Here is a 17,920-nt window from a genome sequence, read left to right on the forward strand (position 1 = left end):
CTAGCTGAAGTGCTGAAAACATAGTTATTTCGCTTAATGTTTAATTGATGTGATAGTCATGTTATATTTATAAGAATTTATAAAAGTTTAATCAAATTAATAAACATCTAAAAATCTTGACCACAATGACTCTTTTACAACTATCTTAAAATTCACTTTTTCTGATTGTTTGAAAGGGCTCTTATTGGCGTCGTTCTAAATTTATCTAGAAAGACACTTAATAATTGCACTCATGTGATACTTTTTTGTAGTAACTTGGCGTGGTACAACTTCTGAATAGTGACGCCGCGTTTGCGAGGAGTTTTGGATATCTTATAAGACAGTTTTCAACGTAGTGTGGATTCTCAGAATTTGACGGCGCAAATTCAAAACATGTTGACAGGGAATCGACACGACAATTTGTTGATGACTAAATTATGTCAACTTATACTGTGGCCAATAAATGGGATATGTTCGACACGACCACTCCCAATAAACACAAGGATGAGTATTTTTCATATGTAACACCATATCAATTTGATAGTAAATCCCATTTTCAACATTAGTTCAAATGGCCTTGCAAATTGCTTGCCTTCACCAAATTTTCCAATAGGTTTGAAGCATTAAAATTAAATTTAATTTGAAAAATTGTTGCTAACGTGTTGAATTCTACTGTTGAGGGTAATGTCTGTTTTTTGTTGAGAACGCGATTTTCTCAACAATTTCTCAAACTGAATTTTAAGGTAATCCTTTGAAAAAATGTTTGAAAGCGTATTGAATATAAGGATTTCTCCAATGCTTGTGTTTATTGGGCTGGCGTCCGGATAAACTTATAGTGTGGACGGCCATAAGTCAAAAAGAGCTCCCAAAGTGTAATTCCATTCACCATTGGTATATGCTTTGACGCAACGCATTTACGGTTCCATTTAGCTAGCCTTCAAATAAGATAAAAATGTGCACGTTTTTGTGAAAATGTTTGCAAAAGTACTAAAAACAGTACATAATACTAGCTATGTTAGTTCTCAAATACTGTTAGTTTCCACTTTCTTTTCATTCCCTCTGAGCAACCCCAACTGAATAGATGACGATATTGTCGTTGTAGCTAATTAAGCAAAGAAATACGAAATATTGTTTTTACATAATATATAGAAAGTGTAAATATAATCGCATTGTTGAAAACGGCCAACTGTGTAAATATTTTTTTTTTAATATATAATAGTTTAAAAATACATTTGCAAGATTTCTGGTAACAACTCATGGCCGCAATAATTGAGCAATATAATAATATTTGTAATGGTGAATTGTCAGGAATAAAAGCCATATTTTTTGATTTGGATAATACCTTAATACCCACAAGAACGGGAGATACTAAAGCTTGTCGTCAGGTGAGTGTTCCAAAATGTAATTTAATGTTCGATGAAGAATTTTTTTTTGGGGATTTTCCATTACTTTACAGCTTGTAATGTAGGGGGTGGAAAGCAGAAGTTCTTGTTTACAAAAACGCATGGGGGCCTACGTGAGACGGAAATGTCATTAATTTGATAACAGGGAGTAATTGCGAGTCAATCTATATTCATGACAAAATTCACTCTCATTGCTTCATTGATAAATCTGATGATGCATGCATTTACTCTTTTTATTTATTTTAAACAAATGGTCAGGGTTGCCGCTACATTTCAAGGCAATGTTTGAAGTGGGATAAGTGGTCCATATTTACCGTTGAGTAATTCCCCCAGAGGCAATATAGTAAGATTTATATACGAAATCCACTATTTTCAAACACAACTCAAACGGCATGTCAAAGAAATGTATTGAAATTCTTGTTGGAAATTTAAAGTGTTTCAATATAGCGTTTATTTGGGTAAACATTCGCGAAAGGTAAACAATTTAAAAACAAAATATTTCGAAACTTGTTGTAGCAATATAGTATGATTGTTATACGAAATCAACTATTTTCAAACATAATTCAATAAAAGGGCAAGTCATAGAAATTTGAAGAAATTCTTATTGGAAATTTACGGTCATTTTCATGTAGCTCCGTTAAGGCTAATATATTTGGTTTTCGAGTTAAAATCCCTTTAGCTTCGCGATTACTTTTCCTGAAATAATCAAAATTATAAATGAAGACAATCATATTTCTGTAAAATCTTGTCTATTGGCTTTGTATTACAGCATTTTTGAATAAATAAATAACTAAATCAGGAGGAACAAGAAACTGCATACCAATTCAGTTAATTTATTTGCCTTATATTAGGTTAGGTTAGGTGGCAGCCCGATGTATCAGGCTCACTTAGACTACTCAGTCCATTGTAATACCACAGTGATGAACTTCTCTCTCATCACTGAGTGCTGCTCGATTCCACGTTAAGCTCAATGACAAGGGACCTCCTTTTTATAGCCGAGTCCGAACGGCGTTCCACATTGCAGTGAAACCACTTAGAGAAGCTTTGAAACACTCAGAAATGTCACCAGCATTACTGAGGTGGTATAATCCACCGCTGAAAAACTTTTTGGTGTTCGATAGAAGCAGGCATCGAACTCACGACCTTGTGTATGCAAGGTGGGCATGCTAACCATTGCACCACGGTGGCTCCTTTCCCTTATATTGAACTGTTTTAATGAAATAACCGAACATTTCAACATTTCAATTTTAAATGTTGCGCAAATTTATTTTAAATATTATTTTTTTATTTGGTTGAATGATGGAACTAGTAAAGATATATAACCAGGTTTTATTATTTTATTATTGCCATTTTTCAAGCAGCGATACTTTTGTGTCACATTCTTAATGTGCTTTTAAACGCTGTACTTTTTAATTTTTTATAACTCCCTATAACCACTCCCTGTTACCAAATAGCCCTTTTTCACTCAAAAATTCTAGCCCATAGTTATTAATACATCATCTATTTTCCACAATATTATAATCTCATTATATTCCATTTTGAATTACAGGTATCTGAAATTCTTCAACAAAAGTATGGATTTACAAAAGATGAAGCTAATTTTAGTACACAAAATTTTTTAAAGTCATTTCGTCGATGCCCAGACGACTGTCAATCATCATTAGATATTTGGCGGCAACATTTATGGCGTGACTCACTACCACCAAAGTACAAAGAATTAGCAGATACCATATATGGTATATGGCTGGAAATGAGATATCATTATCTTGCTATACCTAGTGAATATGTGAAACTATTGCAGTTATTGCGTAAGAAATATCTCCTTGCACTCATTACGAATGGCCCATCGAATGCTCAATGGGAAAAGGTTCGTAGATTAAAGGTCCAGCAATATTTCGATTGTCTATTAGTTTCTGGTGATTTGCCATGGGAGAAACCAAATCCAAATATATTTTATGCTACCTGCAAATATTTAAATGTACAACCTGAAAATTGTTGCATGGTGGGAGATAAATTGGAAAGTGATATTAAAGGTGGCAACTTAGCAGGACTATGTGCAACATTTTGGTTACCTCTATCGATGGAAGAGATCGAAGTTTTAATACACCATCAACCTGAAGAACATGAAGAGAACAAACCTACTTATATATTAAGTAATTTATTGGATTTTTATAAATATTTTAACGTAACAAACCTAGAAGGAGAACAACAAGAGCAGCTACAGAAATATGTACCTGAGTATAAATGCCAAAGTAACAATATTGTGAATTGCAGAGGTCGTTTTTCGACTCCACCTGTTGAATTTTCGACTAGCGAAAGTGATAATAGCTCAGATAGTATATAAATCTAGTATTAATATGACACTCAAATATTGCAAACGAATTTTTTTTGTATAGTACATTACTATTTTGTACACTAAGTGAATGCGATATCTATTGTAACTTAGTTCTAATACTACCGATCACATATAAAGAAAAGGCAAACTAATTAAATGGTACAACAAATTTCATCTTTCCACGCTTAGTTTTTTTATGTTTATATATCACAGCACATGAAAAATCGTCCTATTATGAGACTACTAATAATATATAGTAATAATAAAAACACAAATAATTAAATAGAAATTAATATAAATTTTTATATACATAGATTTATTTTTTGATGGAATATCTATTGTGTATTCTTTATGAGATATATCACTGGAAATACATACATATGTGTCCTCTATTTTATGAATCTTTGATATCTTTTTTTCTACGAATTTTTATTTTTTAATTTGAATAATATCGGTTATGCATCCACTATAAAATGACACAAAATAAAATATATGAGACAGTTGAAATAAAATTACTATTGCATTTATTAATTCACTTCAACGTAAACTTTTTGTCAGATACAAAATTAGTGCTACGAGAGAAACAATTTGTTCACTATTGCTTTAGAGATTTAGAGTATCGTCTAGTACTAAAATTATAAATGCAAACTGGGCTAAATCTTTAAAATATTCAGGCTAATCCGTATAGAAAGTTACGTTCTATTGAAGCATTTCGATTTTTGTTGTGTTGGCTAAACGGCAGTTTATGGGCCCTCACCGATTTGTTTGAATTTGATATATGTATGTTATGTAGCTTGGTGTGCTCATTCTAACAAGGTAAATTTTTTCCCGGAAAATGACCGGTTCTAGATATATTGCTCTCCAAAGGGTCGATATCTGGCCTTTCGATTGAGGTATAGCATGTCTTCATAAGTAAAGTTTGAGGAATGTTATTAAACCAATTCCCCTTTGGGCTCGTGATAGCCCGTTTTGGATAATGTCCATAGAAGAATGTCTTAAATCCCGGCCGAAGGCAAGATACATATTGCGTTTCTTGATGGCAAATAAAAGTTTTACTCTTAAGGTGGGTGTTAAGGTCGAGCTTAGCCGCTAAAATCGCTAAAGTGAAAACTAAATCAGTAAAAAAGGCATACAATTATACATATTTGTTGCAATTTTTATTATATCTTGATGGGGAATAGCCAAAAGCAAATTTTTACATAGTTTGTATTCCTTAAAGTGGATTAATTTTTAATTGACGATTTTAGCGGCAATACTTAGTACTAAGTTCGTTTCTGCGAAAAACGAATATCTTCATATATCTACGTAAATATGGTTGTATTAATATGTGTTTGAAAATGCTGAAAACAAAGATTTCGGAATTATTCCACGCTAACGTTTTTTATATACAGTTTTCGTGCGAAAAAGTGATCTTAGTACTAGGCTACAGATCAAACAAAACGAACGTGCGAAAACGTGATCTTAGTACTAGGCTTTAAGGTGAGTACTATGTTCAGTTTTCAAGCTGAAAACCAGCTTCTTTTCACGGTTACTTTTTTAAATTAATTAAATTATAAATATAAAATGGTTCACAATCAATTCCTTAGATCGTTTCCGTTCATTATTTCTTAAGACTTTATAAAAATATAATCGTTTTCACTCAGATTTTTGTACTTTTTTGTGTTTACGAACATAGTACTCACCTTTAGGCAGTGAATTCCGCGTGTTTGTGTCTACAAAGCCAATATGACATTTCGCCAACCGGCAATCGCTATGAGTGTATTTATACACTGACGAACGACTTGCATTACGTTTGTACTAATTCTATGTTTGACGGAATGTGCCCATATGTTTTTCTCAAATTCGAAAATATGTGCGAAGAAGAAGAAGAAAATATGTGCTGTCATTCGAGAGTAAGGAGTATTCGTAAAGAAATTTGAAAAATCTTTCGATTGTAAAAACTAAAAGTCAACAATTTTGAAATATGAGTTCAACAAAGAATAAATCGAAAAAAACCTCAAGAAAACTGCAAAATTTAATCAGGCATAAGGAGGATGTCGACGAAGGTATCAATGTGTAAAAATAATCAACAGGTCATATTGTTTGCATGGGTTTGTTGAAATTCACCGAAATTGGTTTCATTGCAAGTGGATGAAGCTGTGGAATTTGGAAGTTCCGAAACGATTATTTTTATGGCACTTTGAGATAGCTTACATAGCATCCAATTGCTCTCTAATTTATAACAACGGAGCTAAATGTGGTATGCACGCTTGAACTGGCAAAAGTTTACCGTTGGTGACAACATCACCTTTTGCATGTCTGTAAACAAAGCCTATGCAATTTAAGACCTGTCAAGATTGCCAAAAAATCCGATTATTTCAATGATTTCAAATGGCCTTTCTTTCCCTTTTTGTAGCTATAACTTAGTAGTGAGTAGCGAAGCTAGTTTTTCTAAACATTCGCGAGTTATATATTTCTTTTCTTTTATTTGTAGACGAGTTTAAAGAGGATTCAGATTCAGGACATGGAACCGCGTCCACAACGTTGACAATATCCCATCATACTCCTGTAGATATGATGACTTCCAAAGATTTTCAATTTGATGTTAAAGCCCACATAGAAATGGTCCATCAACACTTGAAAGATAAAATCCGAATTCAAAAATATAAAGAAGCGATTTTATACAATCGCCATTTGTTCAAAGATAAAATTGTTTTGGATGTCAACTGTGGCATAGGCATATATTCCATGTTTGCAGTAAAAGCGGGTGCGGCTAAAGTCTATGCAATAGATCCTTCAAATGTTATTGACTATGCACAACAAATTATATTGGCGAATGGATATGCCGATGTTATAGAATTATTAAAGGGAAAAATTGAGGAAATACAATTACCCGTTAAAGAGGTGGATATCATTATAAGTGATTGGGTTGGTTACGCTATGCTCTTTCAATCAACATGTCAAGATGTTATATATGCTCGAGACAAATGGCTTAAGAAAGAAGGCGGTCTTATATTTCCCGATCAGGCTAAGCTTTTTATGATTGCTTTCGAAGACAGAAAGCATAAGAACGAAAATATAGAATGGTGGAAAGGTGTTTATGGTTTCAATATGCAATGCTTGAGAGAAGTAGCATTGAAGGAACCTCGTTATCAATTAATAAAGCCACAACAGGTATATATTAAATACGAAATAATGAAAATAATTATATACTAATATATCCCATTTGTTTTGTTTTTAAGATTCTCAGCAAACAATGTCCCATAAAATTGCTGGATTTAAATAAGGCAACTAAGGACGAGTTGAAATTTCGTAGCAAATTTATGTTGCCTATAGAAAAAGCTGGGCATATGGATGGTCTTAGCTTGTACTTTCATATTTATTTCACAAAATCACATACCCCATTGGGTTTCAGTACGGTATGTATCCTAGAATTATAAAATTTATAGGTTTTTTTTTTGTAGGAGCTCAGTAGAAGTGAGTCATTTCTTAATACTTCAAATGAAAATATAAAAATAAAATTTTGACAAAATTTTCTATAGAAATAAAATTTTGACAAAATTTTCTATAAAAATAAAATTTTGACAAAATTTTCTATAGAAATAAAATTGTGACAAAATTTTCTATAGATATAAAATTTTGACAAAACTTTCTATAGATATAAAATTTTGACAAAATTTTCTATAGAAATGAAATTTTGACAAAATTTTCTATAGAAATAAAATGTTGACAAAATTTTCTATAGCAATAAAATTTTGACAAAATTTTCTATAGCAATAAAATTTTGACAAAATTTTCTATAGAAATAAAATTTTGACAATTTTTCTATAGAAATTTTTGACAACATTTTCTATAGCAATAAACTTTTGAAAAAGTTTTCTAAAGAAACAATTTTGAAAAAATTTTGTATCGATATAAAATTTTCTACAGAATTAAAATTTTGACAAAATTTTCTATAGAAATAAAAGTTTGACAACATTTTCTATAGAAATAAAATTTTGACAAAATTTTCTATAGAAACAATTTTGACAAAATTTTCTACAGAAATAAAATTTTGACAAAATGTTCTATAGAAATAAAATTTTGACAAAATTTTCTATAGAAATAAAATTTTGACAAAATTTTCTATAGAAATAAAATTTTGACAAAATTTTCTATAGAAAAAAATTTTGACAAAATTTTCTATAGAAATAAAATTTTGACAAAATTTTCTATAAAAATAGAATTTTGACAAAATTTTCTATAGAAACAATTTTGACAAAATTTTGTATCGATATAAAATTTTGACAAAATTTTCTATAGAAATAAAATTTTAACAAAATTTTCTATAGAAATAAAATTTTGACAAAATTTTCTATAGAAATAAAATTTTGACAAAATTTTCTATAGAAATAAAATGTTGACAAAATTTTCTATAGCAATAAAATTTTGACAAAATTTTCTATAGCAATAAAATTTTGACAAAATTTTCTATAGAAATAAAATTTTGACAAAATTTTCTATAGAAATAAAATTTTGACGAAATTTTCTATAGAAAAAAAAAAATTGACAAAATTTTCTATAGAAAAAAAAATTTGACAAAATTTTCTATAGAAATAAAATTTTGACAAAATTTTCTATAGAAATAAAATTTTGACAAAATTTTCTATAAAAAAAATTTTGACAAAATTTTCTATAGAAATAAAATTTTGACAAAATTTTCTATAGAAATAAAATTTTGACAAATTTTCTATAGAAATAAAATTTTGACAAAATTTTCTACAGAAATAAAATTTTGACAAAATTTTCTATGGAAATAAAATTTTGATAAAATTTTCTATAGAAATAAAATTTTGGGAAAATTTTCTACGAAATACATTTTTGACAAAATTTTCTATAGAAATAAAATTTTGAAAAGTAATATTTTTTGTTTGGTAGTTTTCAAGGCAAATTTAGTAAGGTAGTTTTAGTATTACAAAAACAAAAATGTCAGTCGCCATATTGAAACTTTGATTGTCAGTCAAATTGAATTAAATTTCTCACTTGTTAAACAATATGTTCAACAAGTTGGAAATTTAAAATAGAGAAAATCTGGAAATGATCGATGTATGCTTCGAAATATGATACGGTCTACAAGAATAATTGAAGTAATTCTTACCATCAATTATGAGTATAATTTATTTCGATACTTTTCTGTCATAAATTTAAAGCAAATTGAAAATTCAAAATTTTTGGTATAAAATAATTTTATTTTGAATTTTTATTTTTATTTGTCACAATTGTCTATTAAACATTGGCGTAGCTAGCAACATTTTCGTATGGGATAAAAGCTACGATGTGTGCTCATTGTGAAGATACCTCAAAAAGAGAAAAAATAAATTCTTATAGATGGGAAGAAACCATAATATTTAATTCAATGATATATAATCATGATTTGAAGAAATACTGAATGGTATTTGGTAGGGGGAGATGAAAAACCCATAAAACCCCTTTAGCTACGCCTATGCCATTAAGCAGATACCGACAATCAAAGTTCTGCTCAAATGAAAAAATTGTAATCATCTGATAGCTTGAAACTACCTTCCTAAATATACCTTGGGTAGTTTTTTGGTAAAATTTTCTCCAAATTGTGGTAGATTATTTTTGGCTCAAGTGGCAACCGTTATAATAAGTCGTTGATCTCCAATTTAGTCAAGTTGCCGGTAAGTTGATTAGGGTAAAAATTAGACGATTTTGAAAAACATTAATGATTGAATTTCATGCTGAAGCTGATATTGACTTCGTCTCGGCTTCAATCCAGCCTATGATCGTAAGAGTGTTTTTTCATCACTGCTTGCGTAGTCCGTAGTTTTTATTTCATAGATACTGTGAACTCTTGCAACGGAATGAATTTTTAATTTCATGCATTTCATTTATTCAGAAAAGTAAAAAAGGACATACATAATTTGCAGTCGAATAAAAACATATAAAGATTAAAAATTTCAAGGACATTGGATTAAACTTGCGAGAGAAGTTTTGATATTTATATGGGAAATATCACGATGTGCTTCATTTTCGATAACTAATGTTTTTGGACTTAAAGAACACTAGCCACTTTATTGAGCTCAAACTCAGATTCTGATTTTAGATCCCAAAGAAATCGATTCGGGACTGATAACAGCACCATATAACATCACTAGAATGGCAAAATTTTTTGCCCATGTTTGAAAGTACAAAATTAAAATAACATTTGATAACATTTGAAATAACATTTAAAAAATCATAATGAGATTTGAATGCTGTATTTATTGATTTCATTTCAAAAAATCAATGTTTCATTAGGATCCTTGGTCAGCTGGAACAAATTGGATGCAAACTCTATTATTTCTGGACAAATCGTTATCAGTTAAGGAGAATACTATCTACTATGGTGGTATAGAAATGTTCTCGAAAAAAACTCCTGTCGATCTTAGTGATATGATTGTTAATGTGGAGCTTTTAATGGGTGATCCCTTAATGCCGGATGTAGACATCGAAATGAGTTGGGATATGAGACCTGCAACAGCTCCAATGGAACCTATGGCGAATTCCACAAACAATGTAATTTCTAAGGACATCGAAGAAATACAATCAAAAGCGGAATTATCATCGACAAATGTTCGAGAAAATTTTGATTATCCTACAAAATTCGAATCAAATCTTGTTGAGCCAATAAACCAACCAGAATCAAGCCTATCTACTATGAAATTTCCAAAAAGATCAGAGACTTTTGCTCTGGGAAATAATATTTATATTTGTCGCAAACAACGACGTAATAAGAAAAAACATTCCAAAAAAGGTTAATATTAGCATTTAGAGATATAATCGCAATTAGATACATAGACTCTTTTGTTTAATTTCCACCATGAATTATACCGAAATTTATTTGTTTTGTTTATTATAGACTATATTAGTACAAAATTGAGAAAATTCGAATACTATTCTTTTTAATACATTATTAACATTCACAATGAAATTTATTTATATATAATTTTTATATTATATAATCTCATTTTGGAATTATTATTACAATCACAAAAAATGATTTTGAATTCTGAACAATTTTATATAATATTTTGAAAACAGGTTAGATGATAATCAGAATTACAATCATGTAGAAAAACTGAAATATTCCTAATTGATTGGGATTGACGATTATTTGAAGATTAGTTTGTCAATTTTATATGAACGATCGATTCATAATATCATTTGAAATATAATCTTAAATGATTAAGATAGAATTACATTCCATACGTTAATTTGTTTGTTGAAAAATCAACCCTTCAATCAATGCACAGATTAAAGGATGGTTATATAGGGGTATACGGCCTTCTATTCTTTGTTTTAAAACAAATCTGAAATAATAGAGATGTACATTGTCATCAAATTGGATATTAGAAATTGATAAACAAAAAACCTTATAACCCCAAATAAAAGGAATTTTAAGTGCCCTTATATGCAATATATATTATTATTATTATTACAATCATTCGCCCAACAAAATATTTGTGGATATATTTTTTGTGTAATTAATTATATGTTGTACTTATAATTATTTATCATTTATTTTTTCGTTGGTTTTGAATATTTTTTAATATTCAATCTATTTAACTTGGATTTTTGTCGAATTTCGTTATTATAAATAAATAACAATAAAATAATATTTCATTCACACAACATTTTTGTAAATGTTTTGTGATCTGATCATATACTCCAATGATTCGTTTTTGTATCGATTCGGTTACTAATATCGCTCACGCACGATATTGTACGACGACAGCCTTACATGCCATTTCGACACATATCAATAGGGGACTTAATCAGCCCAAGCCGTGTCATAGGACGGACCTCGTGGCGCTTGACCTATCGAAAGCGTTCGATACGGTCAACCATGCCACATTATTCGAGGACATCGAGAACACGTCCCTACCGGCAGGAACGAAGCGTTGGGTTCTGAATTATATGAGTGGACGCCAGTCGTACGTGGTATTCAGGGACAAGAAGTCAAAACCTCGTAGAGTTAAACAGGGAGTTCCCCAGGGCGGGGTGATATCTCCGGCACTGTTTAACTTCTACCTGTCCTCGATTCCACCCCCTCCTGACGGCGTCGAGATCGTGTCTTATGCGGACGATTGCACAATCATGGCATCCGGGCCCATTGTTGATGACATTTGCGATCGATTAAATGCCTACCTCGCTGATTTTACCAGTTATTTCACTGCAAGAAATTTGAGGATATCTTCCACCAAATCCTAAGCTACACTATTCACTCCATGGACGGCGGAAGTACGCCGGCAGTTGAATGTCAGAGTCGTTGGCGAAACAATTCCGACAACAAATTACCCCAAGATTCTCGGGGTCACATTCGACAGCCTTTATAAGTCGTCCGCCCATGCCACTGCAATTTGTGATAAGCTCCGCGGTAGAAACAAGGTCCTCAAGTCGCTTGCCGGCAGCACTTTGGGTGCGGACAAAGAAACCTTGTTAACTACATATAAGGCAATTGGCCGGTCAGTGGTAAACTATGCAGCGCCAGTGTGGACACCTCAAACGAGCGATACGCAGTGGAATAACATACAGACCTGTCAGAACGCTGCCCTTAGAACAGCAACAGGATGTCTCCTGGATCACCTTTATGCGGAGACCAAGATCATCCCAGTGCGTCGACACAACTACATGTTGTCAAAGCAGTACCTCTCGGGTTGCCATCGAAGTTGTCATCCGAATCACCATCTTGTGGATAGACAACCTCCACCCAGGAATGTAAGGGTTGATCTTCACCTCCTAGAGCCCGAGATCCAGTGTTACAAAACAGAGCCTCTAGATCAGGCAGCATACCAGACAGGTCTGAACAGGATTCATGAGGATACTGTAGCTGAAGCGGCGGGAAGCTACAAGGTTAATCCTGTTCTCGGAGTCCGACCGCCGCCCATAGCACCGGAGGAGAGAGACCTCCCACGGCAGACAAGGGTAGTTTTGGCCCAACTAAGATCAGGCAAGTGCAGCCGCCTCAATTCATACACTCATAGAAAAAAGTCTGCAAATAACAGCAGTCGATGTCTGCTGTTATATTTTTGTACTTCAGAGCCTAATGAACAACAAATTATAAAATTTTTAGGTTATACATTTTTCCCCAAAGCATATTTAAGAACCAAAAGTAATTTTTGGTATATTTTAGTACTGTAAAATACTTAGAAGCTCATAAATACGATGTTGTTATGCCTCAATTCGATAAATATTCAGATTTTTAATCAATTACTATAGATTTTCATAAAATATTGTTTTAATTATGTTAGGGTAGCTCCTAAGTTGATATTTGTTTCAGCCAAAATAAAACATGATTTAGTGTAGTCGAGCTTAAAAAATAGCAGGAAATGCTTGCTATTTCAGCAAACAGTGACTGCTGTCCCTTTTTCAGCAGACTTTCTGCTGTTTTAGCAGACTTCTGCTGTCCCTATTAACAAATTTCTTTGGGTGTACTTATCAGTGATTGATAGCAGCGTAGCTGACGTGTATCCCATATGTAATCAAGGGCCACATGACACTCGTCACCTTTTTGCTTGTCCAGCTAAGCCTACCCGTCTCACTACCAGATCACTCTGGACACACCCCATCCTTGTCGCAGTGTTCCTTGATCTGGCTACCAGCTGAACTACACAAGCGTAGAACAAAATGGATGAAACTACTTTAAAAACTGTTACAACAACAACAACATTGTTTGGTAGGACTCACGCACACTCACGCGCGAAAATGTCGTGACTCCCCAAAAATACCGTGATTCACGAAAAATATCGGGACTCGCGAAAAATATTGTGACTCACGAATAATTTTATGAGGAATTTACCTTATCGACTTGTCTGCAAACATGGGCATGATTGGAATCGAGACCAAGTTTGGCATGGTTGTTAGCGGCCACATACTAACACAATGTACAAACTTTCAACCGAATTGAATGAATTTTGCTCCTCCAAGAGGCTCCAGAGGTCAAATATGGGGATCGTTTTATATGGGGGGATATATATATAATTATGGACCGATATGGACCAATTTTTGCATGGTTGTTAGAGACCATATACTTACATCACGTAACAAATTTCAACCGGATCGGATGAATTTTGCTCCTCCAAGAGGCTCCGGAGGTCAAATCTGGGGATCGGTTTAAATGGGGGCTATATATAATTATCGACCGATATGGACCAATTTTTCCATGGTTGTTAGAGACCATATATTTACATCACGTACCAAATTTCAAACGGATCGGATGAATTTTGCTCCTCCAAGAGGCTCTGCAAGCCAAATCTAGGGGTCAGTTTATATGGGGGCTATACGTAAAAGTGGTCCGATATGGCCCATTTTCAATACCATCCGACCTACATCAATAACAATTACTTGTGCCCAGTTTCAAGTCGATAGCTTGTTTCGTTCGGAAGTTTGCGTGATTTTAACAGATGGACGGACGGACATGCTTAGATCGACTCGGAATTTCACCACGACTCAGAAGATATATACTTTATGGGGTCTTAGAGCAATATTTCGATATGTTACAAACGGAATGACGAAGTTAATATACCTCCATCCTATGGTGGAGGGTATAAAAAATCACAAAAAATAATTGTATCAATTTTTTAATTGGGATAATTAATTTTTTAATAGACTTTGGTGATTGATACTATCATTCCAATGATTGAAGACAAAAAATATTTTTTTGTGTACATTCTAAATTTTATCTAGACACTTGTTTTTAATCTGTGTGGTAGCTGGACCGTCCAAAGATTCGTGAGAAATATCTAAATAACAATAAAACTTTAGTCTACAAGTAATACAAAAAATGTAAAACTGACGATTTATTTTTCATCATACACCCATGTTCCGATATCCACTTCAATTCCACTATTCAATTCCACGTTCTTTTTTGAACTTTTCTGTAACCAGCTGGGTTGCACAAATCACACAAAAATAAGTGGAATCAATAGACTTATTATAATTTATTATTTTTTTTAATTAAAAATGACACAGTTTTAATAAAACTCATGTATTAAATATAAAACATTTCAAATTTTTTACGCGAGTACTTTTTTTAACCGGAAATACACCCATCTTGGACATAATTCACCTTTCACCAAGACTTTTACAAGTGAATTGATTTCACGAAAATTCCGATGAAATTGGATTGTAGGACACGAAAATCGTGGAATTGATTCACATTCACCTGGAAGTGGATTTGGGAACACGGGCAATAGTCTGCTTTTTACTCGATATTCTTGTCACGGTTATGCTCCATTAAAAATAGGCTCTGTATTAGAAATAGGCATCAAACATGACGTCGTTTTTCTTGTATTTGTCACCGGCGAGTTAATTTTAAAGAAGTAGCAAATAACCTAGGACTGCCGCTATACCTAACCTAAACACCGAATCTCAAAGTCGACTTCCGAACCTGTAAAAACTAAGCTGAATTGCTGCCAATTGGAAGGTGAGTAGACCGTAGTACAATTTTTTTTATTTTAGAAAAAATATTCATATGGTGAATATCAGTAATTGGCGTTTGCTTTTATTTGGTCGACGTGCGAGGAAACATATAATGCTCAGTTCAAAGTAATAATAAATGCTGGAGTTATGCAATTCAAAATATTTTATTGTATACAATTAACTACACCAATTTGTTTTTTTTTACAATAATTTACACAAATATATTTCCTTTAGATGCGTAAATTTCATTCATACACATACATCCACATTAAAAACATTTGAAGTCAAAACTATAGAATAATCTTGATTTTGTTTTTTTTTTTATTAAAATATTTATTGCAAAATATTCTTATATTATTTATATGCGCTAAAAAGAGCTACAAAAATACTTTTAATATTTCATGTAAGCATGAAATTGAAAAGGAAAAATTAAAGCAATATTTTATATAAAGTTATAATAATAATAACTCTCTAACTAATAGAAAATAATGATGGGTAAGTAAAAATATGCGATAGACGCCGGTTTTTTATGAGAGAAAAAAAACTAAATATATTTGTAAAGAGTTCATACAATTCTTTCAACTTTTTAAAATTTCTTTCAACGTTTTTGTATATTATTTAAATATATATATATATAATAGAGCAATTGTTAACTTTAATATTGACTTTATTGTTATTGTATTTGTTTATTTAGATTTTTTATTTAATTCGTTTTTATTAATTTTTTATGGTTTCTATAAATAAGTTTAATTAATTTGTTTTGTTTTTAAGCTTTTACATAGTAAAGAATAAGTTGATCTCTTAAAAACAAAAAACAAAAATTATTAAGAGCTTAAATAGCAAAATAAATTTCTTAGGGTCAACGACAGTGGCGATTTATGGGGGATTAGATTAATAGTTGTTATCAATATAAAATTAACGATTTTTTGTTTAAGGAATTGTGTAGATAAATTTAAAATAGGTCGAAGAGTTTTTTAAGCAAAATTCCATAAAATACCTACATTTCTAATATTGTATTTTTTGTGGGATTTTTTTTTTTAATAATATTGTATTTTTTGTGGGAGTATTGAGTTTTGGTTTTTAACCAACGGCATATTTTTGTTCTTGTTTATGTAAAAACACATTTTAATATAAATTTAAGTCTAGTCTTTTGATCGAAAAGGTGATGGTCACCGCTTTCTGCCTTTCACAAACAGTTGTCCACATTGACTATATACAGAAGGACAAAGCGAACTATTGGGCCGATTCGACGCTGAATTGAAGAAAACATGCCTGAAGATGGGCACTAATAAAAGTTATTGTCACCATTAAGGCCTAGTTCGCAGACAGGAAATAATTTAAAGATGGGTTAAGGAAGTTGAAGCAACGGTGGTCAAAGTGTATCGCGTTGGAAAAATCGCCACATTTCCAGAATGTTTGTTCCATTTTTTTTGTATCGAATCACCCTAGTACATGCAATATTAAAATTGTCGGTATTTTACGGTATTCTATGAATTAGGGGTTGGTTATCTTATAATCCTATCTTTAAAAAAAATTTGTGCAATTGTCGTTTTTTCCCTATGAAGTTCTCTAATAAAAATATCGTAAAAACGATATTGCAATAATATCACACCGCAAATAGTTATAAGCAAAATTTGTCCAAGTGATGTGTAATGTTTTTTTTTGTCTTTTATCAGGAACAAACAAATTCAAACAAATTTTATATAATACTACTGTAATACGTATAATTTTTTTTTGATAATTTCAAATATATTAAAAAAATAGATTTAGAGACAAATTTGATCGTGGACATAAAAAAAGATTGTTGATTAAAAACATTAAGTTTTTTAATACAATATTAAAATATTTTCCAAAAATAGCAAATAAATATTTTGGTGTGATATTATCGTATAAAAATTTTATATAGTTTAGTAGCAAAATTTGGGACATAGTTTTTTTTCTTAAGGATTTGTTTTCTTGCTTATTGTTTTTATCATCACTATATCTTAAAACATCTTAATTTATTTCTCACAATTAATAAATAGTCAAATCATTCAAAGTAGTATGTTCTGTTCGTTTTTCCCCCAACCACATATTTAGTATGAAACCAACAAAAAAAGAAAAAAACAGCCCGTGGGACAAATTGATTTTTCTAATTATTTTGAGCACCTGCTGCAATTTCTTCAATCTTTTTTCGTCTTTTACTTAGTAAAGGATTATTAGATTTATCCAAAGCTTTAATGTGCATCTGTAAAACAAACAAATAAAAATAAAATAGAATTCCTTTCTCTCTTTACTTAGCCATAACTCACCTGATCGTAATCCACTCGCATTGTGGCCAAAGATCTAGTCATTTCTTCTTGTACTTCGGGCCATGTTTCTTCACCCTCTTTTAGCATACGTCCTGTACAAAGGGGAGTTTGTGGAACTTCTGTATATTGGGCAATCCATTTGTTACGCATAACCTCTTCGATGGTTAAACGTTTGCTGGGATCAACATTCAGCATACCCTTGATTAAGTCTTTGGCCGATTGGCTAACATTTTTCCATTCAGGATTAGGGAAATCATATTGACCAGTTCGTATACGTTTTTTCATTCCTGGCGATATGGCCAAACCATTATTGCTGTAAAATGGTGGGAAGCCACAAAGCAATATGTACATTATAACTCCTAAGGACCAAATGTCGCAGCTTTTGTCGTATTTTTCAGGACCCAGAACTTCAGGAGCTGAAATACAAAATAATTCCATAAAAATATAAAATACGAATTCACTTAAAAATA

General features: G+C 31.6%; 3 protein-coding genes across 5 annotated transcripts in view; 2 read left to right on the plus strand and 1 right to left on the minus strand.

Annotated features, from left to right (window-relative positions):
• Nucleotides 1–1,000: 1,000 nt before the first annotated feature.
• On the plus strand, nucleotides 1,001–4,006 carry LOC142229141 (N-acylneuraminate-9-phosphatase). 2 transcript variants are annotated; one of them, XM_075299680.1, is made up of 3 exons: nucleotides 1,001–1,133; nucleotides 1,199–1,364; nucleotides 2,932–4,006. In XM_075299680.1, exons 2-3 carry the CDS (start codon nucleotides 1,236–1,238, stop codon nucleotides 3,724–3,726), a joined length of 924 nt encoding a protein of 307 aa, XP_075155795.1. In that variant the 5' UTR covers nucleotides 1,001–1,133; nucleotides 1,199–1,235; the 3' UTR covers nucleotides 3,727–4,006. The 2 variants fall into 2 exon arrangements, with proteins under 2 accessions (XP_075155795.1, XP_075155794.1); XM_075299679.1 differs by having other exon boundaries at nucleotides 1,025–1,364.
• A 1,587-nt stretch (nucleotides 4,007–5,593) lies between these two features.
• Nucleotides 5,594–11,148, plus strand: LOC142229847 (protein arginine N-methyltransferase 1-B-like). 2 transcript variants are annotated; one of them, XM_075300430.1, is made up of 4 exons: nucleotides 5,594–5,762; nucleotides 6,191–6,870; nucleotides 6,939–7,115; nucleotides 9,997–11,148. In XM_075300430.1, exons 1-4 carry the CDS (start codon nucleotides 5,681–5,683, stop codon nucleotides 10,495–10,497), a joined length of 1,440 nt encoding a protein of 479 aa, XP_075156545.1. In that variant the 5' UTR covers nucleotides 5,594–5,680; the 3' UTR covers nucleotides 10,498–11,148. The 2 variants fall into 2 exon arrangements, with proteins under 2 accessions (XP_075156545.1, XP_075156546.1); XM_075300431.1 differs by lacking the exon at nucleotides 5,594–5,762 and adding an exon at nucleotides 5,840–6,125.
• Nucleotides 11,149–15,304: 4,156 nt separating this feature from the next.
• MAPk-Ak2 (MAP kinase-activated protein kinase 2) overlaps nucleotides 15,305–17,920 on the minus strand; it is a 54,221-nt gene continuing 51,605 nt past the window's right edge. The window contains exons 6-7 of the mRNA XM_075298617.1: nucleotides 17,451–17,866; nucleotides 15,305–17,386 (exon numbers count right to left, since the gene is read on the minus strand). Coding sequence (XP_075154732.1) covers nucleotides 17,291–17,386; nucleotides 17,451–17,866 — 512 coding nt within the window. The 3' untranslated portion in view covers nucleotides 15,305–17,290. The remainder of the gene's footprint in view (nucleotides 17,387–17,450; nucleotides 17,867–17,920) is intronic.

The sequence above is a fragment of the Haematobia irritans genome, chromosome 3 (genome assembly GCF_050003625.1).
Source record: "Haematobia irritans isolate KBUSLIRL chromosome 3, ASM5000362v1, whole genome shotgun sequence".
NCBI lineage: Eukaryota > Metazoa > Arthropoda > Insecta > Diptera > Muscidae > Haematobia > Haematobia irritans.